The sequence below is a fragment of the Aspergillus ambiguus genome, assembly GCF_047715705.1.
Source record: "Aspergillus ambiguus strain CBS 117.58 unplaced genomic scaffold BDV59scaffold_2, whole genome shotgun sequence".
NCBI classification, from domain to species: domain Eukaryota; kingdom Fungi; phylum Ascomycota; class Eurotiomycetes; order Eurotiales; family Aspergillaceae; genus Aspergillus; species Aspergillus ambiguus.
Window position 1 is genome coordinate 510,540 of NW_027395515.1, and position 24,122 is coordinate 534,661.

General features: G+C 55.6%; 11 protein-coding genes across 11 annotated transcripts; 5 read left to right on the forward strand and 6 right to left on the reverse strand.

Moving 5' to 3' along the window:
• Window positions 1-989: 989 nt before the first annotated feature.
• Window positions 990-3,142, reverse strand: BDV59DRAFT_190538 (HET domain-containing protein; the record flags this gene model as incomplete). The annotated part of the gene is made up of 3 exons (XM_073691764.1): window positions 990-1,036; window positions 1,087-2,625; window positions 2,692-3,142. 3 exons carry the CDS (start codon window positions 3,140-3,142, stop codon window positions 990-992), a joined length of 2,037 nt encoding a protein of 678 aa, XP_073552345.1.
• A 481-nt stretch (window positions 3,143-3,623) lies between these two features.
• BDV59DRAFT_208404 (heterokaryon incompatibility protein-domain-containing protein) lies at window positions 3,624-6,151 on the forward strand (the record flags this gene model as incomplete). The annotated part of the gene is made up of 3 exons (XM_073695201.1): window positions 3,624-4,647; window positions 4,727-5,278; window positions 5,358-6,151. Exons 1-3 carry the CDS (start codon window positions 3,678-3,680, stop codon window positions 6,149-6,151), a joined length of 2,316 nt encoding a protein of 771 aa, XP_073552346.1. The 5' UTR covers window positions 3,624-3,677.
• A 110-nt stretch (window positions 6,152-6,261) lies between these two features.
• Window positions 6,262-8,637, reverse strand: BDV59DRAFT_168025 (uncharacterized protein). The gene is made up of 2 exons (XM_073688013.1): window positions 8,059-8,637; window positions 6,262-7,919 (listed from the first exon to the last, which is right to left on the reverse strand). Exons 1-2 carry the CDS (start codon window positions 8,210-8,212, stop codon window positions 6,691-6,693), a joined length of 1,383 nt encoding a protein of 460 aa, XP_073552347.1. The 5' UTR covers window positions 8,213-8,637; the 3' UTR covers window positions 6,262-6,690.
• A 124-nt stretch (window positions 8,638-8,761) lies between these two features.
• Window positions 8,762-11,131, reverse strand: BDV59DRAFT_168026 (putative nucleolin protein Nsr1). Its single transcript, XM_073688014.1, has 4 exons — window positions 10,639-11,131; window positions 9,877-10,576; window positions 9,525-9,826; window positions 8,762-9,468 (listed from the first exon to the last, which is right to left on the reverse strand). Exons 2-4 carry the CDS (start codon window positions 10,567-10,569, stop codon window positions 8,886-8,888), a joined length of 1,578 nt encoding a protein of 525 aa, XP_073552348.1. The 5' UTR covers window positions 10,570-10,576; window positions 10,639-11,131; the 3' UTR covers window positions 8,762-8,885.
• Window positions 11,132-11,316: 185 nt separating this feature from the next.
• Window positions 11,317-13,377, forward strand: BDV59DRAFT_168028 (dolichyl-P-Glc:Man(9)GlcNAc(2)-PP-dolichol alpha-1,3-glucosyltransferase ALG6). Its single transcript, XM_073688015.1, has 3 exons — window positions 11,317-11,685; window positions 11,739-11,901; window positions 11,948-13,377. Exons 1-3 carry the CDS (start codon window positions 11,448-11,450, stop codon window positions 13,326-13,328), a joined length of 1,782 nt encoding a protein of 593 aa, XP_073552349.1. The 5' UTR covers window positions 11,317-11,447; the 3' UTR covers window positions 13,329-13,377.
• Window positions 13,378-13,548: 171 nt separating this feature from the next.
• On the reverse strand, window positions 13,549-13,873 carry BDV59DRAFT_197871 (copper metallochaperone COX17; the record flags this gene model as incomplete). The annotated part of the gene is made up of 3 exons (XM_073693026.1): window positions 13,549-13,689; window positions 13,740-13,798; window positions 13,846-13,873. The coding sequence occupies 3 exons, from the start codon at window positions 13,871-13,873 to the stop codon at window positions 13,549-13,551; spliced, it is 228 nt and encodes a 75-aa protein (XP_073552350.1).
• Window positions 13,874-14,083: 210 nt separating this feature from the next.
• Window positions 14,084-15,793, forward strand: BDV59DRAFT_168030 (GTPase-activating protein RNA1). The gene has a single exon (XM_073688016.1). The coding sequence runs from the start codon at window positions 14,244-14,246 to the stop codon at window positions 15,495-15,497; it is 1,254 nt and encodes a 417-aa protein (XP_073552351.1). The 5' UTR covers window positions 14,084-14,243; the 3' UTR covers window positions 15,498-15,793.
• A 157-nt stretch (window positions 15,794-15,950) lies between these two features.
• BDV59DRAFT_46568 (transcription elongation factor DST1) lies at window positions 15,951-17,411 on the forward strand. Its single transcript, XM_073696452.1, has 2 exons — window positions 15,951-16,090; window positions 16,387-17,411. The coding sequence occupies exon 2, from the start codon at window positions 16,429-16,431 to the stop codon at window positions 17,326-17,328; it is 900 nt and encodes a 299-aa protein (XP_073552352.1). The 5' UTR covers window positions 15,951-16,090; window positions 16,387-16,428; the 3' UTR covers window positions 17,329-17,411.
• A 119-nt stretch (window positions 17,412-17,530) lies between these two features.
• Window positions 17,531-18,058, forward strand: BDV59DRAFT_197874 (uncharacterized protein; the record flags this gene model as incomplete). The annotated part of the gene is made up of 1 exon (XM_073693027.1): window positions 17,531-18,058. One exon carries the CDS (start codon window positions 17,531-17,533, stop codon window positions 18,056-18,058), a length of 528 nt encoding a protein of 175 aa, XP_073552353.1.
• A 96-nt stretch (window positions 18,059-18,154) lies between these two features.
• On the reverse strand, window positions 18,155-19,869 carry BDV59DRAFT_208410 (putative pectin methylesterase; the record flags this gene model as incomplete). The annotated part of the gene is made up of 2 exons (XM_073695202.1): window positions 18,777-19,869; window positions 18,155-18,709 (listed from the first exon to the last, which is right to left on the reverse strand). The coding sequence occupies exons 1-2, from the start codon at window positions 19,386-19,388 to the stop codon at window positions 18,155-18,157; spliced, it is 1,167 nt and encodes a 388-aa protein (XP_073552354.1). The 5' UTR covers window positions 19,389-19,869.
• On the reverse strand, window positions 19,747-23,250 carry BDV59DRAFT_168037 (E1-E2 ATPase-domain-containing protein; the record flags this gene model as incomplete). Its single annotated transcript, XM_073688017.1, has 2 exons — window positions 22,608-23,250; window positions 19,747-22,544 (listed from the first exon to the last, which is right to left on the reverse strand). Coding segments are annotated over exons 1-2 (2,972 nt in total), but the record flags the coding sequence as incomplete, so codon positions are not given.
• Between the last annotated feature and the right edge of the window lie 872 nt (window positions 23,251-24,122).

The following is a 24,122-nucleotide window of genomic DNA, read 5'->3' on the forward strand; positions in this document are numbered from 1 at the left end:
AATCTACAAGCACCTCGACGGCTGCCCTATGGGGACTGGGGTGATAGCGATGAAGGTCACGCGACGGACGTGTGACTAGCGTTTTGGTGTCTAGATGGCTTCATTCTTCGGATCCTGAAGCACCTTCCTTTCCAGATCATCTCACTAGCCGTTCTTCATACCCTTGCCATTTAAAGCGGTCATCATATCTGCGGAGGTCGCTGATGCCCTCATATTATCAAGATGCTGGAACCCCATGGATACCTTGAGGAGTATGAGATATATTCAGTTTCTTTCGGCAGTCCTCCCTCCATTATTCACGCTGTAATTGAATTTCGTCATTTGACAGGTCTTGAAAGTGGAATATTGTGTGATGTGGATGAGGTCAAAAAATTGGTATCGTAGATGTCAAGACGGACTCTACGGTTCACTTCGGATAGAAGACTTTCCCCGCTTGCCCAATATACTTATTGGTATTTGCGAGATACGAAGGCAACTGATAGACGCGACATCCCTGCTGGTCTTCCTCCTCAATATGAGCCTCGTCCCCGGTGCCCCAAAACCCGGCTAGTCGATTAGCGACGGGCATCGACACTAATGGTGTCGATTCCTCCCATCTTCTCATCTACTATTGTCCGAACCATACAGTGCTCGAGGCCGTGCACTAGATAATTGTGACCGTTGTGCGTGGGTATAATTCTGTGATCGGGCCCCAGGGAGCTTTTGGGAATATGCCAGTTTCGGCTTCATCGAGAGGATGTGGACCAGCTGTCAAGCTCTGCAGCGGGTGTCGTTTACGCTGCGTATTTGTTCTCAGAAATTTGGCAATCCCAATCCTCGTATACTCATGATCTCGCCTTCCAGTTTCTTGCAGGATCAAGCAATTCGAAGAGTCGAGGAAAAAGGCAAAGCAAGGGAATTGTGGGCGTATATCGAAGAATGCCTCCCCTAGAGAAACATCAGAGTCTAGACGAACCTCCGAAAGTACTCCTAGACCGAGAGGGTCCTTTTTATCCCAAGTCGTTCGCTTGCTTTGGTGTATCTCCAACAAGGGTCCCTAATAGGGTATGGTTAGTGCAGATAATAGTATGCAGCAGACCCGAATACTCACGAAAAGCCTCATCCACCCCTTTTTGACGGTTCCAAAACGATTCAGAATGGAATTCTTGATATGACAAGAAATAAAAGACGCCCTGATGCGCGTACAGTCCAATGGCGCGAACCTGATCCGGCCATCGATCGATGCCCAGGACCAGGATGGTCCTCGCGATGCGGGAGGAATCGCCACATCCCACACCTTGTCACCGTAGGAGGACGACAAGCTGTCGTCGACTACTGCGAATGAAGATCTTTCACTTCTAATTACCTTGATGCCGTTAAGAAACTCGTCTCTGCGATAAACTCTCCAGTGAAGATCCTCCAGTACATGGTCCCTCCACACACCAGCCAAATACTCGTCGCCTGTGCGAGCAGCAATAATGGCTGCCAGGCCCGATAATGCCGGCAGTTTGTCGCGAGACACCGTGAGATCTCTCTGGCTGTATTTCTGGACGTGCTCCAACCATCCGCCTAGCCTCCGACCTTCCAGGTTCGCCATCTGGGGGCTGTCCCCCTCGATATATGAGGTGTGGCCCCATTGACGGAAGCCATGCTCTGAAGCTGGGAGACATTGGCGCTCGACAAGGGAATTGAGACTAAAAATAGTCGGATCAAAGAAAGATCCGTCCTCGGAGACGAATGTCTTTTCGCATTCCCAGTACATTTGGTCGGTAGCATAGTGGATGGTTCGTGACGATAGCAGACGTTCCTGGAGTGTCCACCCTCGCGAGTTGAGTTGTTCATTATCAAGGGGATCAAATCGCCGGCCGAATCCGCCAATGAAGTAGGGTCTTGGGTCTTTCCGAGTGGATGAGGGTGTCCAGCCGACGTGGATGTAGAGCCAGCTGTCATCATCATGATCCCCCTGCATCCTGAAAGCAACAAATCGCTTCCGCCTCAACCACATATGACCCGATGGATTGCCCCTAGTGTCCAGCATGGGTGCGGCATTTGCAATAGAGGGGAGCCCTATTGATATAGCAGCAGGCGGGACGTGTACCTCATCCAAACGGGTTTCAAAATCGGGGAAGCATGTATGTGGCGAGCTAGACGCTGCAATTGTCAAGTATGAGTTGGCGTAGATATCCGCCATCCGCGCAGACTCTCGTTCCCAGTCCAGCTTATCGTCCTGAATGATGCATAATGTATCAATCCACAAGTAGCGGACTCGGAGTCGTCGGCAGGTGAACACGGCGTCCCCAAAGACCTTGGGCAGCATGTTCATATTGATCCCATTCCGGAATTCATGTATGGTCGACGTGGTTGTCATGACGATGTTCGTCATGTCTCCCCATCGATGACTGAGAGTTATATACGGCGATCGCGTATTGACAGGCTCAACCAGTCTGATCCACGATGCATTCGAATCTACACCAACATCAAGGACTCGCGTGGGCAACTTGGAGTTCAACAGTCGCCATGGTGCACAGGTCGCCCCATGCGTCCGATTACAGAGCTGGAGTCTGTCTTCCAGGCGACGCATGCTTAGGTCGGAAGCAAAATCCGTCGTTCTGAGTCTGCCTGGAATTACGTTTGCGAGAGGTGAATCTTGTACCCGCAAGACACCATGAGTCTTTTATACATGCTTCAATTAACGTGGGCGGGGCAACCTACCATCATCCGCGAGAATGCGTAAAAATGTCCCGTGGAAATGTAAATTGACTCGGGTACTCTCAGTGCCCGGGTAGTAAATCTCCTCCCCGTTCCCTTCAGCATCCTCTATTAAAGGCGTTCGTGATAGCCGGACTCCTAACCCAACCAGTTGTAGGGGGCCAACGCCCTCATTAGATGCCCACCAATTTCCAAACAGCCACGGGCGTACCGTGTTGTCGTCATTGAACTGATATGCCGGACGATCGGGCTTGGGCTCAGACGGGGGTGATGTTTCGCCCACGACGTCGCCCGGCAAGTCGCCGTATTGGAAGTGTCGCATCACAGCTCTTCCGTCGGCTAGCTTCCCCCTGGGATCAAAGACAATATGACCCCCTCGACTGCCGCCGCCATGTTTGACTCGGACACTGGTCCGAACTTCCGCTGCCGCCTCCGCGATGAACTCGCAAAGCATACAATGATTCACCGACTGCTTCAGGGCTGCCAGGCTGGGCTGGTGCGGAAATGCCGGTTCGTCCTCCCCTGGGAGATCTGCCCACGGGATCTTCTGGCAATATGAGCATACGTAGTAGGGGCTTCGTGCCAGGGGGTCCTCAAGATCAACCTTGGACGGATCTCCGAATGTGGGGGATAGAAAGTGGGTCATGCTATCGAAGACGGCTTCCAATGATAGGAATATTGTTAAAGAATCCAGGAACTACGAATATCGAATGAGTAACATTCCCGGTTGGAATTCGAGGACCTTAAACATGATACTCTGGCAGCCATCTTCCTGGGGGTTGAATATGAGGGACGGTGGCTGTGCCCGCACAAGTATCTATTTCCTGTCTACTAGTATCAGCCCTACCCCGCATTGTGTCAGCCTTGTCATAAATTAAATGCAACTATACTAGCGCCTGGAAATTGTGTCAAGTCTGTTTGTCCGCTGTTTGGGCGTTCGTATCTGCATCTTCGATTTCCCATACCTTACAGGTGAATAACGCTGCAAGATGGACAAGGCTTCAAGACCCCCGTTGCCGTCACCGACTGTCTTTCTTCCAGTACATGGAGGACCACAGCCGGCTGAGAGACGAGCCCCTCAGACCTCGGCCTCATGGCCCAAGACGATCGACCTCCTGCCCGATGGCCAACTGCAGGCTCTGGTCCATCATCATGAGGAATCCTCCATGGTCAGCGGCAGGCTGCCTTGCTGGACATACATCTCCAAAGGCCTCCAAAAACTCGGCCAGAAAGAGGTTATCTTTACTGTACGACGGCGAGCAGCTATTGAGGCTGTTACCGACTTTCCTCCCGGCCCACTCGAATGGTTCCAAATTCTGCACTCGCTGGCTCTCAGTGGACAGATTGTTGATCAGTTCTCTCAGACTAACTTTGTCGAGCCGCCACCATTGCTGGATCGCCTGGGCATTCGACTTATTATCTATTACCCGCCATTAGAGATCAGGAACGTGCCCCCCTCTATCATGCCGCAGGACAGACTACATGCCATTCCTCTGACAGCTTCCGAAGCCAAGGTCGCGCAGTCGTACGGTGTAATGCGTATCATCTCTCATCTCGGCTCTTCTGAGCGACGTTTTCCTGTAGTGCCGTGGATAGACCGTGATCGGAGGGACTGTATCACAATGCGACAGATGGAGGGTTCTGTCAGGGACAGACTTCCCATGTATAGTTTCGTGGGAATCAGTTGCGTCCAGAGGGGATCAGACATAACTCTTCATATCCCGTCCAGCGCAGAGGATGAATTAACGGCCAAAGTGGAAGCGTTGCCGACATCCACCGTTATTTCCCTCGACTGTTTCCCATACGAGAAGTCAGATTCGGGCATGGTGTGGCATCAGGGCATCACCCCATCGCCTCGGGCTTATGGGATCGGTCTGTCGTGCATAAACTTTGGGTTTATTATATTCTGTCCGGAGCAGGATGGTGACGAGCTGGAGCGCGTGGAGGATGGGATCTTTTGTAATAATATCGACCCAACACCCAATGGGGCCCGAATCGAACAGACCCCTCCAGTATTACATTTCGCTAACGAGCATAGTGTTCCTAACGGACTTGACGTGGTTGAGGATCCGCAAAGCCATTCTGCAACGTAACCCCTTGCAGATTGCCTTTGGGAACATGCAACTCTCTCTGGAGTATGACGCCCATGCATCGCAGACACGAGAGAGTAAGAAAGCTGAGCGCGCTACACCATTGTTTCCATATGCCCGACGTCCTCCCCAATGGGCATTACAACTTACTGGTGACGCGCCGTTGCCTAAACCGCCCACATATCAGATCCCAATCGAACCGTTCTCCCCAGAACACTGCGCTCTTGACCTTCGCTCGAATGCTCACGTGAAGCATCTGTCGGAAGATAGCATAAAACGGCTGACACCGGTGAGAACATCTCTTCTCAAACTGAGAATGGATCAGGAAAAGGGCTGCGATAAGTGCGACATACTCTATCGAGCGATCAAAGCGCATCTGCCATTTGTGGACCAAGAACACGATGTTGTCCTGCATTTTGCAACCAAAAAGGTCGGGCTCATTTGCGCCGTGCAGTCTCGGGGAGGCCTGGCTCCGATCCTGGAATTTTCTGTTCCTGATGGTAAGCCAGTCGTGTTGAATCTTCGGACCTTTCCATCGAGAACTCTATGTCACCTAGAACCAGCTGACTGTGTCGGAAGAAAAATGCCATTGGCTTATGCCCAATAACTTGGCCACATCGCCCGAGGTGTCCATCGATGGTCTGGCAGAGGTTCAGCACTGGGTGAGTTCATGTCGGAGTAGTCACTCAGCATGTATAAATCAATGCGAGCTTGAGCCCCCAATACGCGTTTTAGACCTGGGAACGGTCGATCAGAACCAGCGTATTCGACTATGCGAGCCTAAGATATCAGGAGAGCCATACAGCACTTTAAGCCATTGCTGGAATTTTCACGATGGGATTACGACCACGAAGGGGCGTTTCCATGAGTATACAACGCTTGGTATTGAAGTACCACAGCTGCCCCAGCCAGTACAGGTTGCTATTCAAGTCTTAAGGTATCTAAAGATTCGATATCTATGGGTGGATGCTCTCTGCATTATCCAGGATGATGACAATGACTGGAAATCCCAAGCCGCAAAAATCGAGGAAATATATAAGGCCTCCGACATCACCATCGCTGTCTCGGGTAGTGGGAGCTGCGCTGAAGGGTGCTTCATGAATGGAGGCTTTAAATATCCTGTTAGAAAGCTCCGTTGGCCTGGTGTTGGTGGTCTGGGAGACTATGTCGTGGAAGCTGGGTATAGTCTCATACATACCCCATTCTACGAAGGAATGAAGCGGGAGGAACACCTGACCATGCTACATCGCGTCTCCTCTGTTCACCAAGAGCGATGGTTCTCCAGCCGCACTCTCTATGTAGGCGCCGACGAATTGGTATACAAGTGCCGGGAAACATGCCAATGTGAATGTGGATTTCAGATTAGATATTAGACCATCGGGACTGTTGCATTACTTGCTCGGAATATGCGGTAGAAAGATTTTGTATCTCTACATCATTTGGTTCTCTAAACACAGCATTCACTGAGGAAGATTAGAAACCGGTCTTCGCAGATTCTTAAATAATATCACTACCAACCTAGACTAACGCCGATGGCCAATTCATCTGCCATCCTGACGGAATGAGCTCCCTCGCATTTCTCGTCTCATTAGGTCCATGACATATAGTGAAATTGGGTATAACCGGCCAGCAAAGAGTAAAACCAGAACTCCTAGATACCAGCAGCCTCCGAGCACAACTCTACAATTTTCCAACGAATCCAGTCCGAACACACCGCAGGGTAGATCGTTGCTATGCAATTCATGGGCTTCATCAAAGTCAGAACAAAAGGAAACGCAAATAAACAAACCATGGAGTGTAGGGAACACGCCTGCCGATCTCATGATCCATCTTATCATGTACGGCATATAGCTTGACCCGGCCATAAGTATGCGCGGGGAAGTAGATATGGATAGGATATGTTCATGCCTGTTCATGCGATAATCCCAGAGCCTGACGTTCCCGAGCCCCATCGGAAACGCTTCAAGCCTCCTTTGACAGCCTCTTGTCCACATTTGGCGGATGCTCTGCCGCTGGAGAAATTGGCATCACCCACGACAACTCCAGCATTCGCCTCCATCCTGCCTACCTCGCGGCCGAGCACGTACCCCGCGGAGAAGCTAATAGCGGAGAAGAGCACCACCACCCCGGCGCTAATGACCCACGTCATGATGGTGGGGCTCGAATCAGTTGTGCTCGCCCGACGGCTCTTCTTGGCAGAATGAGTCGAACTACGGTCCTTGGATGAGCTTGAACGGCGTTTGACCTTGGAGGCAGGCGGGGGTGTGTAAGTAGCAGTTGCTTGAGGCTTTGCTCGACGTGATCGATTGGAGGCGCTCGTTTCTGCGGCCGAACGGACCCCATCTTCACTGGCATCGTCTCCCATTGCCACGGATTCCGGGACTAGTCGGAAGGCAGCTGGTTGCTGCGCGTGGGATGGGCCGGGTTGAGAGGGTGGCGTGTCTTGCTTCGGGAGCCCACGTGCAGCCGCTGCGCAGGAGAGAAGGGTAGACAAGCTGGCGCGCAGGGCGGCATCATGGTCGGCGTGGTAAGATGGCGAAATCATGTTGTAAGGGCTGTGTTGCTGAGAATGCCTCTGGGAAGACCGTACACTGGCCTGAGAGTTTCGCCGAATCGCCGTACGACGACTGGAGTTGGACACTTCGCTGGGCTGAGAGCGGTGTCTCTCGGACGGCCTAGTCCAGGATGGATGTTGTGAGACGGGTGGGTGCGAGAAGACGTTTGGCTGTGGAATGAACGGAGACGAGGTGACCCTCATTCCTAGGGCAGTTGAATTGTCATCATCGTCGCTCGAAGGACTGGCGTCCGATGCTGGGGCCGACGGGACGGTCCGAGACAGCAATGGGGCCTCTGGATGGGGCCGGCCGGCCATGTCCTCGTTGGAACTGCTGAGGACGCGGTCCGACTCGCTCTCACTCTCCTCATACTCATCCTGGCTGCTACTCGGCTCGCGGGAGGAGTAGTCCACCTGGGCCGTGGTGACAGCGGCGAGATGCTGCAGGCGACGTCGTTGACTGCGACGGTGATAGGGTCTGGAGCCGTTTTGTTCGACACGGAGACCGGTGGTGATGATATCGTCATTGGTGGCGGCCGACGACAGAGAGGAGGACGAAGGCTGTGAGGAAACTTCGATCCAGGAGTCTATATAATACTGGAGTGAGTACATGATGGGCGGTGGTAGCACGGACAGCGATCGGCATGCATGTCGAAGGATATGAGAAGGATGGATTGCAGGAGAGAGTACCACGGACAGCAGTCGCGCAATAAAAGGGAGACGTACCTTCGGATCTCGTGGGCGGAACACCCGACGGGGAACGTGACTGCAGGGGATGATGATGGGGAGTATCGCGCGTCATTCTAGCGGGCGATGAGGCGGCAGCAGATCGGGAGTCATCTGGCACCTGACCCAGCAGGTCATGATGAGTTGGCTGCATGGTGGGAATGAAATAGAAGGGAAGGAGATAGAGAATATGTATGTAGAGAATGGAAAAGAAAGAGAGATATAAAGAAGAGAAGAAGAGAAGAAAAGGGAGGCAGTAAGGGATGGGAGGGGAAAGGCGTCAGGCCACGACGCACCCGTGGAACATTCAAGCGGTCAAGCTGAAGTACCACCGATGGCGGGGAAATCGCTCCACTGATTATCTTATCAACGGTGGAGGCCGCCGATCGACCACCGGAGGGGTGTGAAAGGCGAGAGGGAAGGGAGGTAAGGAAATGACAAGAAGGGAAAAAGGACGGAAAGAATAGGAGAGGAGATGAAGGATGGACGGGTAAGATTGAGATGGAAGAGAGAGAGGGAGAGAAGAGAGAAGTTGAAGTCGAGAGCGAGTGGTTGGAAGAAGGAAGATCACCGCTGACTCAGCACATCATCCGCCGGGCCACCTGACTTGCCCCATTAGGAATTTCCTATACACCAGGCTGTATATATACCTGTACTCGGGGTTCCGACTACGAAAGGGCTTGGAATTATAAAAAATGGAAATAACAACGAATCAGATTATCAGGTCTATCAATCCCAAAACTTTTAAATCCCTCTGCTGTCCCATGGTTATCCTACAAATCGTCCTGGAAAACAAAGAAACAACGGTCATCAATACGGACGCCAGCTTAGAAGGTCATCTTCTTCCCCTGGAACTCCGGGATACCACCGCGCGCCTTGTTAGGGGCGCCACCACCGCGGCCGCCAAATCCACCACGGCCACCACGACCGCCGCCACGACCACCGCCACGGCCTCCGCGACCACCACCACCACCGCCGTTGTTGGCACGGGGAGTACTGAAGTCGAGACGGATAGGACGGCCGTCGAGTTCGGCGCCCTGGAGGCCGCTGTAAGCCTGCTTGGCCTCGTCAATCGACGCAAACTGGACGTAGCCGAAGCCCTTAGGCTGACCGGACTCAGGGTGAGTGGGAAGACGGATACCGAGGATGCTACCCATGGGGCTGAACAGCTCGTGGACCGAGTCCTCGTTGGCACCGAATGCGAGGTTACCCACGAAGAGAGTGTCGCTCTCGGGGCTGGCCTGGTCACCAAAGTTGCGAGCGCGAGCCTGGGCGCGGTCCTGGTTGTTGTTGGCAGGGCGGCCGGTGGCGTAGTCCAGGTTGATGGTACGGCCATCGATCTCAGCACCCTTCTTGGCCTCGTAGGCCTTAGCAGCATCCACGCTGTTGGTGAACTCGGCATAACCGAATCTGGTAATCGTTAGTTCGATATTCCATCTGGGGAATCCCACCGGGAGCAAACGTACCCACGAGAGCGACCAGTTTCACGCTCAGTCATGATGCGAACAGTCACCTCACCGAACTCCTGGAACTCGCGGTAGAGCCACTCCTCATCAACATTCCAGGAAAGGTTGCCAACGAAGAGGTTGTTGGAGCGTCCGCCAGCGGGCTCCTCGGTCTTGGACTTCTTAGGGGCGGCAGAGGTCTCGTCCTCAGCCTTGCGCTTTTTGGACTTGGGGGCTTCCTCCTCAGTCTCGGACTCGGATTCAGAAGAGTCAGAGTCGGAAGAATCAGACGAGTCGTCGGAAGAAGACTCCTTCTTGGACTCCTACGACAGTTAGCATGGGAAAAGCCTTGAAGTTGGGGGCCAAGCTATACCTTAGCCTTTGCGGGGGCTTCATCACTCTCAGACTCGGAGTCAGAGTCAGAGTCAGAGTCGGAAGAGTCAGAATCGGAGTCGGAAGACTCGGAAGACTCAGCGGCCTTAGCCTTGGGCTTCTCAGCCTTCTCTTCCTTCTTGGCCGGCTTCTCATCCTCGGACTCAGACTCGGAGTCAGAAGAGTCAGAAGAACCGGAGGACTCAGAAGACTCGGACTCGGACTCGGACTCCTCCTTCTTGGCGGCCTTCTTAGGAGCAGCCTTGTCGGCCTTCTTGGTGGGCTTTTCGTCCTCGCTCTCGCTCTCGCTCTCGCTCTCGCTGGAGGCATCCTTCATCTCCTCATCGCTGTCGGAGGAAGAATCAGAGTCAGACGAAGAAGACTCAGCGGGCTTCTTCTTCTCAGCCTGCTTCTTGGTGGGCTTCTCATCCTCACTCTCACTCTCGCTAGAGCTAGAGCTGGAGCTGGAGCTGGAAGAGTCAGAGTCGCTGTCAGAGTCGGAGCTGCTGCTGGGAGTAGGCTCCTTCTTCTTGCGCTTCTTGTCCTCCTTGCTGGCGACCTCACGAGCCACCTTCTTGCTCTTAGCCTTGGGAGACTGGGAAGCCTTGGTGACACCAGCGTCCTTGACCTTACTCAAGGTCTTGTCGACGGGCTTCTCAGAGCCCTTCTTGGTAACAGACTTGGTCTTAGACATTTTGAATCTGGAAGAGGCACAAAGGGTTAGCAATAGGCCAGCGGCGAGGGAGGCTGAATGCAAACGAACCAGATCAAATAAACCCTCAAGATAGAAGCGAATATTCCAAAAGATTTACACAACCCACAGATAAATCGTGCGGCAGAATCAATCCCACAATCACCCGGTTTAGAGATTTCAAGTAAAGCAGATGCGATACTCGAGAATAGCCCCCTGGATGCAAAATCTCAACACGAAGGAAGAGATCGAGCAAATACCCACAAGAAACCCACAACGACAGTGTTCAAGCCCACAAGAGACGGACAGGAATATGCAACGTCTATAACCCACTAGAGAAGACCAGAGAGCCCACAGAAGAGTTTGCGATATGCCACAGCCCACAGCCCTCAAGGTAATAAGCCCACAGGATGTACGTTGAAGTGTACCTTGCAAGATACGCTAGTTGTCAGTGAAACTAGAAGACTGTGACAGAAAACACAGTCAAGGGGAAGGTGAAAGGGAGAGAAATTCTGGGGGGGGGGGAAATGAGGAAGAAGGAGGATGAGAAGAAAAAATTTCCAGCTTGAGCTCCGATAAGATGTAGAAGAAAAAAAAAAAACTGGGGGCTGGCAGAAATCCCTTATTTACCGCCTTCCATATCAACACTAGCTCAGGCACTAACCCCATTTGACCCACATATACCGCAAATAGTTTAGCGTGGACACTCCCCCAATCAGGTTTCGTCGAACTCCGTCACTTCAACTGTCCTTCCACCGTGACATCTCCAACTTCAACTTCCTTCGACAATCCTCCTTGACATTCCATTCCCAAATCTCCCGCTCTCCTTACCCAAGTCAATGGAAGCCGCATAACCATCCACATCAGTCTCTCTTCTTACCATGCCTCCGCCACCATCGTCTTATCGTCCCCGGAGGAAGAGAAAGTTCGTCTCCGCTTTCTCGGGTTCGAATAACTCTCTGATTCTGGAGAACGAGAGCGGCAAATCGTCGCCGGCTTTTCCTCTTGTCTCGTTTCTATGGGCTGCTCGAGCTGGTGTCTCACAATGGCTAGTTTTGCCTCTCATCCTGATGGCTGTCGGTCTCTTTCGGTGGGCCGTGAGTCTCTGGGGATACTCTGGTGCGGTCCCTTCATAAGCTAGCCTGTGAAACCACCTCATTAATTTGTCCCAGGTTACAAGGTACCCCCTATGCATGGTGATTTTGAGGCGCAGAGGCATTGGATGGAAATCACAACCCACCTACCTATGTCCACGTGGTATACGTACGATCTGCAGTACTGGGGACTGGACTATCCCCCATTGACAGCCTATCATAGCTGGGTGCTAGGGAAAATGTATGGATCACCACCTGTGTTGCATATAGTCATCTAACTTTTCCAGTGGTGCGCTTTTTGATCCCGCCTGGTTCGCCCTGGATGATTCTCGCGGTTTCGAAGATGACCGATTGAAGGTCTTCATGCGTGCAACGGTCGTCATTTCCGAATACTTGGTCTATATCCCCGCGGTTGTCAACTTCCTGCGTCGGTACACTCGCATGCATGGTGTCCCTGTGTGGTCCGCCTCCATCGCTCTAGTCGCCATTCTTCTGCAACCGGCTACAATCCTCGTCGACCACGGGCACTTCCAATACAACACGGTGATGCTGGGATTGATGGTTGCGAGCTTGGATGCCATCATGGCCGGTCGCATGCTGTGGGCTTGCATTTTCTTCGTGGGCGCTCTGGGATTCAAGCAGATGGCACTTTACTACGCCCCAGTTATGTTTGCCTTCCTCCTTGGTGTTTGTCTATTCCCACGGATTCGACCTGTCCGTCTTTTTTGCATTGCCATTGTCACGCTTGCTTCATTCACCGTTCTTTTCGCGCCGTTAATTGTCAGTGCGACTGAGCCGGATGCTCGCAAATACTTGGCTTCCGCCCCGCAACCGCCTCTGCTGCAAGCGCTTCCGTTTAACCTCCCCAAGGAGTCCGCCTTGTATGCGCCAATGTTCCAGCTCTCCCAGGTTATCCACCGAGTCTTCCCTTTTGCCCGCGGGCTTTTCGAAGACAAGGTTGCTAACGCATGGTGCGCCATTCATACGTTCTACAAACTCCACCGATTCGAAACGAGTCTCCTCCAGAAGGTTTCCCTCGGCGCGACGCTGGGATCGGTCCTGGTGCCCTGCGCTATCATTTTTCGCCACCCTCGTGCGTCACTCCTGCTTCCGACTCTGTCCAGTGTGGCATGGGGCTTTTTCCTGTTCTCCTTCCAGGTCCACGAAAAGAGCGTCCTGCTTCCTCTCCTTCCCATGACTCTGTTGCTCGCTGGCGATGGTGGACTGAACAAAGACACGCGTGCTTGGGTGGGTTGGGCCAACATACTTGGCTCCTGGACCATGTATCCTCTCCTCAAGCGTGATGGCCTTCAAGTGCCGTATTTTGTGATGACGTTCCTCTGGGCTTATCTTCTTGGCCTTCCACCCGCCTCGTTGGAAACTTACCGCAGCCGTTCCTCTCCAGATGATTCCGTGCCGCCTCCTGGACCTCATGTTTTAACCAAACTGGTGCACGCCTGCTTCTACCTCGCAATGATTGCTTGGCACGTGCTGGAAGCCTTTGTTCCTGCGCCGTCAGACAAGCCGGATCTTTGGGTCGTGTTGAACGTCTTGGTGGGAGCTGGGGGGTTCGGGCTGGCGTATTTGTGGTGCCTGTGGCGGTTGATCACGCAATGCACCTTCATTGTTCGCAAGAGCGCAGAGGAGAGCCAGAAGAAGAGACAATAAGCTCTCGCCTATTTGTACAATAGACTTAGAGGCTGTTTAGTGATACCCCTTTCGTTCAAGGCCTTCGATCCAAGTAGATTACATTTCCACGGAGTAGGAGAGACAAGGCTAATCTATTATACAATCTATGTCCAAATCAAAACCCAACCTCAACACCGTGCAGACAGAGCTGCATGCTTCATATGGTACAACATCGGCTCACATCAGCCGAGGGACGAGATTAGACCTTGAATCCGAACCCAGCCATGCAGGACTTGTATTGTTCGATCATCGGCTTGCACTCCTTCGTGGGGTCGTCGGTCTTGGAGAACAGCATGCAGTCATCGCGGGCGGTTTTTTCTTCCTTGCAGACACAACAAGGCTGAGGAGGTCAGCAACTGTGGGAGGATTGGGTATGGGGAATCGACGTACCTTGGGCTTGTCGGCCGGGGCGGACTGCACGGGAGCAGCGACGGAGGGCTTGTCGGTGCCTAGGGAGGTCAGAATTGTTGCGGCGAAGCAGAGGCACTCTACATACCGACAGAGGCGTTGACCGGGGCAGACATGGTGAAAGGCTGGAGAGGAACGGAGAGATGGCGAGAGGACGGTGCAGGAAGAGTCGGAAGTGATTGGAAATGCGACGGCGCGAGTGGTTGTTGTGGCGCCCCGTACCTCCGAGCGAAAGCGGCTTAGCGCAGACTGATCTCATCGATTGTTATTTTTTCCCTTTTTTGCCTTCCCGCTTTCTCTCTCTCTTTTCCTCTTCTCTTCCTCCTCCCCGTTCACCCACGTTCGTTGTGGCTTTGGCTTCAATCCTCTCGCAGTCTCTTACCACTAGACCATAGATCGTACTGCTGTCTTTTCTTTGCATCTCTTGTCTGTCTTTATCCACCCCACCTACAACTCCCGATACCCCCCCCTGAAATCTACCCCGCCATGGCCCCTCCAAAGGTCTTCTCGCTCGAAGGCAAAGGCCTCAAGCTGGACACCGCCGCCGATGTCGAGTCCCATATCCAGCCGCTCCTCGAGAGCACTGACTACACGGAAGTGCGCCTGGGCGGCAACACGTTCGGCATCACGGCGTGCGAGCGCATCGCCGCCGCGCTGGCGCCGCAGAAGTCCCTCCAAGTCGCCGAGTTCGCCGACATCTTCACCTCACGTCTGATCGAAGAGATCCCCGAAGCGCTGACGCATCTCCTCAACGCCCTCCTCGAGATCCCCGCCCTCCACACCGTCAACCTCTCCGACAATGCCTTCGGCCAGAGAATGTCCAAGCCCCTCGTCGACTTCCTCTCGCGTCACCTGCCCCTCCGCCACCTCATCCTGAACAACAACGGCATGGGCCCCGAGGCCGGCGCCCACATCGCCGACGCCCTGCGCGATCTGGCCGCCCGTAAGGAGGAGGCCCGTCAGGCCGGCCGCGACGTGCCCCCACTCGAGAGCATCGTGTGCGGCCGCAACCGGCTCGAGAGCGGCAGCATGGCGGCCTGGGCGCGTGCCTACAAGGTCAATGCGGCCGGCATGCGCTCCGTCAAGATGACGCAGAACGGCATCCGGCAGGAGGGTATTGTGCAGCTGCTGCGGGAGGGTCTGCGCCATGCGATGGCCCTGGAGGTGCTCGATCTGCAGGATAACACGTTCACCGTTACCGGGTCGACGGCCCTAGCGGAGGTGGTGACGAGCTGGCCCGCACTGCGCGAGCTCGGCGTCAGTGACTGCCTGCTGTCCGGTCGGGGTGGTGTCAAGCTGGCGAAGGCGCTGGCTGAGGCGAAGAACGTCAAGCTGGAGACGCTGCGCCTGCAGTATAATGAGATCACGGCGGAGGGCGTCAAGCTATTCCTGCATGCGACAAAGACGGCTCTGCCGGCGCTGCGTCGGATCGAGCTCAACGGTAACAAGTTCATGGAGGATGATGAGAACGTGACTGAGCTGCGCGAGGTTTTGGAGAATCGTCAGGAGAAGCATGGCAAGGACGATGATCCCGAGGACATGTGGGGTGTTGACGAGCTGGACGAGCTTGAGGAGGAGAGCGAGGAGGAGGAGGAAGAAGAAGAGGAGGAGGAGGAAGAGGAAGAAAAGGCCGAGCGAGTGGTCAAGGAGGCTGAGGAGGCCGAAGGGGAGAAGGTCGCTCAGCGGGCCGACAAGGATGTCGACCAGCTTGCCGAGGCATTGGGCAAGACGGCCATCTAGATGTTGGCAGGTTGATGATTCCCCTGATCCCCTTCTCCCCCAGTTTATACCCCCACTCCCGATGACTTCTGCGTGCCGGCTAGTCTCATGTCGGATGACATGTATGACACGCCACGGGTTCGCCGCGGACGTCGTGCGGTTGATATCCCGCGAGGCCATGGCGACGCGGGTGCAGCGCAGTCGGCTTGTCCTGTTTCCATTAGCACGCAGTAGAGAAGTTGAAGGACTCGACGTTGCCGGAGCTGAGCCTGTCGGCAGCATGTTTGATGTATATAACGGTTAGAAAACGACTGATGTGCATAGTACCTTGATCTACAGAGTATTTGTTCTATAGTGGTGTAAAGTACGTTCTATAGATGTCGTCTGAGGCCATTCCCAAAGAGGCAACCCAGGCTTGGCGCGGAGATCCAGTTGGTTCCGCTTCTTCTTTTCGTCTCCATCTTTCTTCTTCCTCTTCACCTCATCTTCCTCTCTCCCCCTCCCCTTCGTTTCTCTCACCTCTCCCCCATCATCCGTCGCTATATAGACTGCCTGCTGCCCCCGTCATCCCTTCGCTCATCCCTTGGTCTCTGGTTTTCACTGCGGAACAGTGAGTGCGCTTCTTGCCCCTCCCCTCGTCATCGAGCGCATACGCCAGATTGTCGATATGGTCTTGATGCGGGTGTTCCTCGAAGCGGCTGTGGCCAACAGGGGCGTGGATGTAGCGATGGGTACAGGCTGGCTCTAGGCGTAGGCGTAGGTGTAGGCTGCGGCCTCCGCCGACGCCTACGCCCAGGGTGCACCGAGTCCGCGCGAGACCTCGTCACCTCCCCAGACCATCGAACCCGCAGCTCCGAAACTACTAACTACATCGCGCTCCTACCTCAATCTAGACTAACCATTCTTCCAGTCTCCACAGGCTCACGCTCGAAACACTCCTCCCCTCCCAACGATGGCCATGGACGCCAAAGAAATCGAGCTCAAGGCGAAAGCCTTGACCAAAGCCGCTACGCAGAACGAACCGCCGGCGACGATCATCGGGCTGCTCAAGGAACTCCAGAAGGGCGTCCGGGCGTCGGAGGATCTCCTCCGGTCGACCCGGGTGGGCATCATCGTGAACAAGTTCAAGCAGCACAAGGCGCCGGAGGTGGCGCGGCTGTCGAGCGAGATCGTGTCGAAATGGCGCACCGAGATCAACAAGAACAAGGCGAGCGGGTCGCCGAGCGCCAGCCAGCGCTCCAGCGGGTCGCCGCGTCCGCAGAACGGCGCGGCGTCGCCGTCGCCGGACAAAGCGGCCAAGCTGTCGGTGCCGCCGGACAAGCGGTCGTGGAAGGCCGACGGCGTCGACGTCAACCAGACGGCCAACCGCATCCGCGACAGCTGCATCGGGCTCATGTACGACGGGCTGTGTCTGAACTCGACGGAGGCGCCGCGCGCGGTGCTGGGCAAGGCCGGCGCGGTCGAGGCGGCCGCGTACGCGGCGTTCGGCCCGGAGACCAAGGAGCAGTACCGCACCAAGATCCGCAGCCTCTACCAGAACCTGAAGAACAAGTCGAATCCGAAGCTGCGCGTGCGCGTGCTCTCGGGCGAGGTGACGCCCGAGCACTTTGTCAAGATGACGCACGACGAGCTGCGCTCCGCCGAGCAGCGCGAGGAGGACGCCAAGATCCAGAAGCAGAACATGGACAAGGCCATGGTCGCGCAGGCCGAGCGCAGCATCAGCACCAGCCTGCAGTGCGGGAAGTGTGGCCAGCGCAAGGTCACGTACACCGAGGCCCAGACGCGCAGTGCCGATGAACCCATGACGCTGTTTTGCACTTGTATGAACTGCGGGAAGTCGTGGAAGCAGTAGTTGCTTGCTTGCGGACTAGGCCCTCGTTTTCGTTCTCGTTCTCGTTCTCATTTCGTGGTATTGATGGTTTTTAAGGTGATTCTAGGCGTTTGTGGTTTTCGTTTAGTCAGGTGCAATAGATATCCTACGTCATACTTCACCTCATCCCAACTACACTACACTACACTACACTACTCCTCCTACAACTACAACCACCTCAACCATGTCCCATCTGAAACAACGCATCTCCTCCCTCTGCTCCGACTTCTCCTCCGGAAGTCCCCTCCCCACCCTCCTCTCCCACTTCACCACCGACCCGGCCCCCAGCGCCATCGAGCACGGCGCGCGCGAGATCGCCCCCTTCCTGGGCCGCGAATTCACCGGCCGCTCCGGCCTAACCGAGTACTTTCGCACGGTAGCCGATCTCCTCACCATCGAATGGATGCACTTCGACCCGCCAGACACCTGGACCATCCACATCTCGCCCGGGGGCGCCGCGACGGTCTGGCTGCGCGGCCGGGCGCGCTTCGCCTGGAAGACGACGCAGCAGGCGTGGAACGAGACGTTTGCATACCGCCTCGAGGCGGTGCCCGTGCCCGTCGCCGCCGACGGCAACAACAACGACGATGACGACTGGAAGGTACGTCGGTACGAGGTCTGGGCAGACACGGGGGCGGCGTATCTCGCCTCGAAGGGGCTGCTGGCGGGAGGCAAGGACGAGGGAATATGGGCGACAAACCCGCTAGGATAACATAACATAGCACGATAATACCTGTGGATCTATCGCAAGCACTGTAGACCGCCGCCGCCAATATCGATGGTAACAAATAAAACGGAGCCACCTCGCTCACGCCTCCCAATCAATCCACCACGTATTGCCCCTCTTCCCCTCCGGCGTCATAAACACCTTCCCCGGCGCATCATACTTCCTCCACTCCGTCTCATCGAGGACCCGGCCCACCCCGCCTTCCACGCGCGCCGAGACGTTCCACCCGGCGCCGTAGTCGCGGAACTCGCCCATCAGGGTCTGGTTGGTGAGCCGGCTCACACCATCAACAACCCAGTCGACGTAGCCGGCGGGCAGGACGGAGGCGTCCTCGGCGCAGCGGGCGAAGATGGACCGGTGGAGGCTGTTCCAGGGGCGGCCGAGGGCGCACCGGCCGCGGATGGACGGCGCGACGGAGGCGTTGGCGGCCGCGACGGTCGAGTCGACGATGTACACGCCGTAGGCGTTGGGGAAGGAGGTGTTGGAGCCCTTCCAGGCGGTGATGCCGCCGCCGCAGCCGCGGAGCTGCAGCTTGCTGTGCTGGATCCAGGCCGTGCCGAAGCCGTAGATGAAGTCGGTCTGGCCGGCGAGGATGCTGTCGTGGAAGAAGGCGTTGCCGAGTTTGCCGATGTAGACCTGTCGGCTGTCAGTTCGTCCCTTCATCCTTGCTCGTTCTGTCTAGGAAGAGCTTCCGGGGCCTCACCGTATCCTGGTACGAGTAGAACCCGCAGTGGTAGAACCCCCCGTTGGCGCGGCTGAAGCTGAGCGCGTGCGCCGGCCCGTCCGAGTACTCGGCCCAGGTGTTGCGGAAGTCGACGTTGTACGCGCGGAAGTTGATGCTGCCGAAGGGCGTGTCGGCCGGCACGGGGTACCCCGTGGGCCCGGAGCCGGTGTAGCTGGCCTCGAGGGTGGGCGCGACGGTCAGCACGCTGGAGAAGACGTTGTCGACGGCCTGGCCCGTGCTGTCGTGGTTGGCCTGGGCCCAGGTGATGGTGACGGCGTTGCGGGAGGCGTCCGTGAGGCCCTGCGCGGTGGTCTGGCCGAGGAGGGTGACGGGGCCCGGCCGGGTGACGTTGAGCTGTTCATGGTAGGAGCCTGCGCGGATGAGGATGGTGTGCGAGGAGTTGTCGTGGGGGAGCGAGGCGAGGGCCGCCTGCACGGTGGTGAAGTCGGCCGAGGGATCGGTCGAGGACACGATCAGCGTGCCGGGGGGACAGGTTTGGGGGTTGGTCTGGCAGGACTGCCGCCAGTTCCTGGTGGGAGAGCCCAGGGCGGTGCTGAAGAGAAGCCCGAGGAGCAGCTTGGTTTTGCTCATGGTGGTGGTGGTGGGTGTACATGGAGTATACTGGCGGTGGGACGCCTGGAAACAAGCTTCTTATACAAACAACCCAGCCGCACGGAGAATTCCAGATTGGACAATTCCTGCGGTGGCCAGTCATGGCGGGGAGTCCTGGATGAACCGCGCATGTCGGCATTGCGCCGGAGAAACCATCGTGAGCCGGAGAATTTGGACCGGCAGTCCGTCAATGGGAGTCGAGGATGCGTCGGAGCTCGAGGTTGGATGCGGATTTTCTCCGTCTGCATGAAGTATAGAGTCACGGGGTTTCAACCATGGAAACCAACATCGGAACCACGGTTCACCAGCAATTTTTCTAGATCAAAGTTTGCACCAGTTTTTCTTGAACCCTTCATTTGACTAAGTTACCACTATTAATGACATACATACATGTAAAGAAGAGAAAATTGACTCTATCAACTTAGAGACAAGGTAATAAAGAAAAAAAAAAGTCTATAATACGGGGTAAAAAAGATTAGCTGGAAGCCAGCTCATGTATGCAGCGAAGTGATATCCAGATATGGAAATATTAAAAAAGGAAAAGAGCGTAAGCAAGCGTTTACTCATCCTCTTCCACTTCGGCCTTGGCACCCAGGGTGTAGCGGCTCTTGCCGTGCTCATCAACCTCGTGCTCGATGGCAAGCTTGGAGATCTGGCTGAGCATGTTCTCCAGCTTGGTGTCAGCCTTGGAGCGGTTCTTGCGGCCAAGGTTGTCGAGGGCGGGGATGATGGTGAGGAGGTAGTACACCACGGCAATGATGATGGTGACACCAATGGAGTAGGCCCAGATGACAACGACGGTGACAATGTCGACATCGCCGTTGACGGAGAACTCAGCGTGAGAGGGCGGGCTGGTCTGCTCGTACTCGCCGGAGAGCCAGCCGAAGACACAGAACAGGGTGGCGATCACGTCGACGACGAAGATGGCGCCAACCAGCTGCCACGAGGGCCAGGTCTTACCACCACGGGTGACGAAGATGAGCCAGTTCTCGGTGAGGGACACCTCCAGGAAGAGAATCTCCTGGGGAGAACCGAAGTTCTGGATGATACCACCGTTGGTCAGGAAGAGAGACGCACGGATGATCCAGGTGGCGGCGGCCAGGAGGATACCCAGGATGACGGAGATCACCCAGATCTTGGGCAGCTGCCACTCGACAGGGCGAGCCTCGAAGTGGGCGTTGTCGTAGGCGACGGCGATGGTGGCCAGATCAGCGAACAGGGCGATGAAGACGATCAGGTCGGCACGGATGGTCTCGTTGATGATGATCATGGAGGTGACCAGGTAGACCTCCAGGTGGAGACACAGGGCGATACGGTACTGGATGTAGGCCTTCATACGCTGGAAGATCTGACGGGCGAGCTTGATGGCATCGACGATGGTGGAGAGACCGGGGGCAAGGAAGACGATATCGGCAGCAGCCTGGGCAGCCTCGGTGGAGCCCTCGACGGCGATACCGCAGTCAGCCTTCTTGAGAGAGGGAGCGTCGTTGACACCGTCACCAGTCATGGCCGTCAGGTGACCACGCTGCTGCAGCATCTCGACGACCTGGTACTTGTGCTCGGGGAACACTTCGGCGAAACCATCAGCCTTCTCAACGAGGTCGTACTGGGCAGAGCCAGCGAGACCACCGTGGATCAGACGCTCGGAGTCGTAGACCTTGGTGCTGAGGGCAAGCATCTTGCAAGTTTCCTTGGCGATGGCGATGGCGTCACCAGTAAGCATCTTCACCTGGAGACCAAGGTGCTGGGCCTCGGCGATGGTGTGGGCGGTGTCGTCACGAGGGGGGTCGAACATGGGGTACATGCCCAGAAGCTGCCAGGGCTCACCCTCCTTCTGGACGGCGACACCGAGGGAACGGAAACCACGGCGGGCGAACTCGGTGGCCTTGTCACGGAACTTCTGAGCCTCCTCCTCGGAGCACTGGGACATGTTGAGGATGGCCTTGGGGGCACCCTTGGCGCAGACGTAGCGGACACCGTCGCAGGTACAGATGGTGGTAATACGCTTGGAGACAGGGTCGAAAGGAGTGTACTTCTCCGTAACCCAGTTACGGGAGAGGATTTCACGGGCCTTGGGGTAGCGGCGGAGGGTAAGGATCGTAACCTTGTCGATGGGGTCGAGGTTCTTGACGTTGTGGTTCGAAGCAATGGCGGCGACAGCCATCATCCAGTTGACGTCGACACCCTCGTTGACGTAGGGCTCACGGATGGAGAGCTGGTTGGCGGTGAGGGTACCAGTCTTGTCGGAGCACAGAATGTCCACACCAGCCAGGGACTCGATGGCAGTCAGCTTCTGGACGATAGCCTTCTGCTCGGCGAGGTAGGCGGCACCGACGGCGAGGGTGGTGGTGGTGACGACGGGAAGACCGACGGGGACACCAATGATCAGGAGGATCAGGGTGTAGTGGAGCAGGTTGTTGTCGGAGTTCTCAGGGGTGGCGATCTTCAGGTGACGGTAGAAACCACCAATCCAGGCGGCGACAATCCAGAACATGACGAGAACCAGAAGGGTAGTACCGATGTTGTCCATGACGGCCTTGAAGTGACCAGAGTCGTTGGCACCCTGGACGAGAGCGGCGGTCTTACCGACGAAGGACTGACGGGCGGTAGCGGTAACGATGGCGTAGGCCTTTCCACGCTTGCAACCGGTGGTGTAGTAGCAGGTGTCGGCCATGTACTTGTCGACGGCAAGAGACTCACCAGTGATGGCGGACTGGTCAACAGCGACCAGGGACACACCAGCACGGGCCTCAATGCCACCATCGTCATCATCCTCGTCGTCCTTCTCCTTGAGGGTGTCGTCGGCGGCGGAGGCAAGGTACTCCTTGTAGGTCTCGTAGTTCTCGGGCTTGTCGTAGTCGCAGATGAGGCGGACATCAGCCGGGACGACAGTACCCTCCTCGATGACGACGATATCACCCGTCACGAGCTCACGAGCGAGGATCTCCTGCTCCTGACCATCACGAATCACAGTAGCCTTCATAGCAATATCACCCTTCAGGGAAGCGACCACGTCGGCGGCCTGCTTCTCCTGGTACCAACCGACGACCGCGTTCAGGAACAGAATACCAATGATGACACCGAAATCGATCCAGTCACGAAGACCAGCAGCGAGACAGACAGCGAGTTCCATGACTAGCGGGGGAAAGGTTAGCAAGTCAATGGCTGGCAGAAACATCCCTCTCCCGTTTTACATACCATACAGAATAGGACCACGGAAGTAACCGATGAACTGGATGAAGAAGTTGGTCTTCTCAGTGGTCAATTCGTTGAAACCGGTCCGCTTACGACGGGGCTCAACGTCGGAGGCGTGCAGACCGGAACGCATGTCGGTCTCGAGCCACTCATCGGGGCAGACGAAGGCGGCCTCGACGCCATCACCACCCTTCTTCCAGAACGCATACCAGGGCTTCTTACCCTCCTTCTTAGCGCTCATAGCACCAGCGGAAGAAGTCGAGCCCCGGCGCTTGGCCTGGGCGGTGGAGATGTAGCGGTTGAGAGCGGAATACTCATCAAGAGCAGCACCATCGTTCACATCAGGACGAGAATGGTCACCATTCTCCACGTCGGGAGCATAGGAGATCCTCCGCTCCGCCATTGTTGCTTCGGCTCACAAAGCCTTGAGGGACCCAACGATATGAGCGGATGCAAAGAGAATGGCAGGAATGGCAAGAGTCGGAATTCCTATGAAGAAAAGAAAGAGAAAAGAGAGAGAAGAGAGGGGGGGAAAAAAGAGCGAAGGGGGTGGGTGGGAGAACGAAGGTCTTTAATATGTTTTGGGGGGGGAGAAAGAGTGGGTGGAGGAGGGAGGGAGAAGGTGGGAAGAGGAAGAGGATCCAGTTTAGGATTTGGGGGGGGGCACGGGACTAGAGACTAGACTGGAAAGGAAATAATTTTTTTTCATGCTATAATCCAACGGGCGACCTTCCCTGTGTGAGAACCCACTTGAGGAAAAAAAAATTTTATTATTGCTGTGGCCGGGAACAGAAATGGAGATTTTGATTTTGAATTTCCTTTTTTTTTTTTTATTTTTTCCTTTATTTATTTTTCAGGAACTAAACCCCATCGCTCTAAACCCAACTGGGCAACTTCCCTGGCTCTCGTTTACACCCACGCACTTTTGCCAACCGGCTCAACTGTGCCGAGTTGCCCCCCCTCTTTCTCCATCTCCTCCTCATCCCACGGTCCGGTGTAGGTCTGGGGTCCGCCGTGACCGTATTTTCCCTGGTGTTCTCCCAATCCCCCCGTGAAAGATGGTAATCCGTCGTTCTGTACGGCTCACCTCTCCCGAGTGCCCGCTGCCGCGTCTGGCAATACTCCTCGTTCCCTCTTAGTCATGGTCCGCGTGCGGTTCTCGTTCCTGTCTCTTGTGTCTCTTGACTATGCGCGATTTTCCTCGACCGACGCTGAAGGAGGTATCTTACGGTCGAGGCAGATACGGAGGAACACTCAATTGACTTCAGATGGGCGAATACTTCACTCTACGCTCTCTTCCATCCATGAATGCCGGCCACACAGCTACTGTAGTAACCATCATTCCTGGTCCGGCCGCCGGCTCCGACATACCAACCGTTGCCCCGTCCACCCAAACCACGAGCCCACGCAAGGGGGGAAAGGGAACTCGTTTTTGATCAGATTGAGATCCTGTCCTCGTACAGATACTGGCGTTCAGACTACTTCCAAGAGCGACTGCTGCTGCCGATACTGCCACTG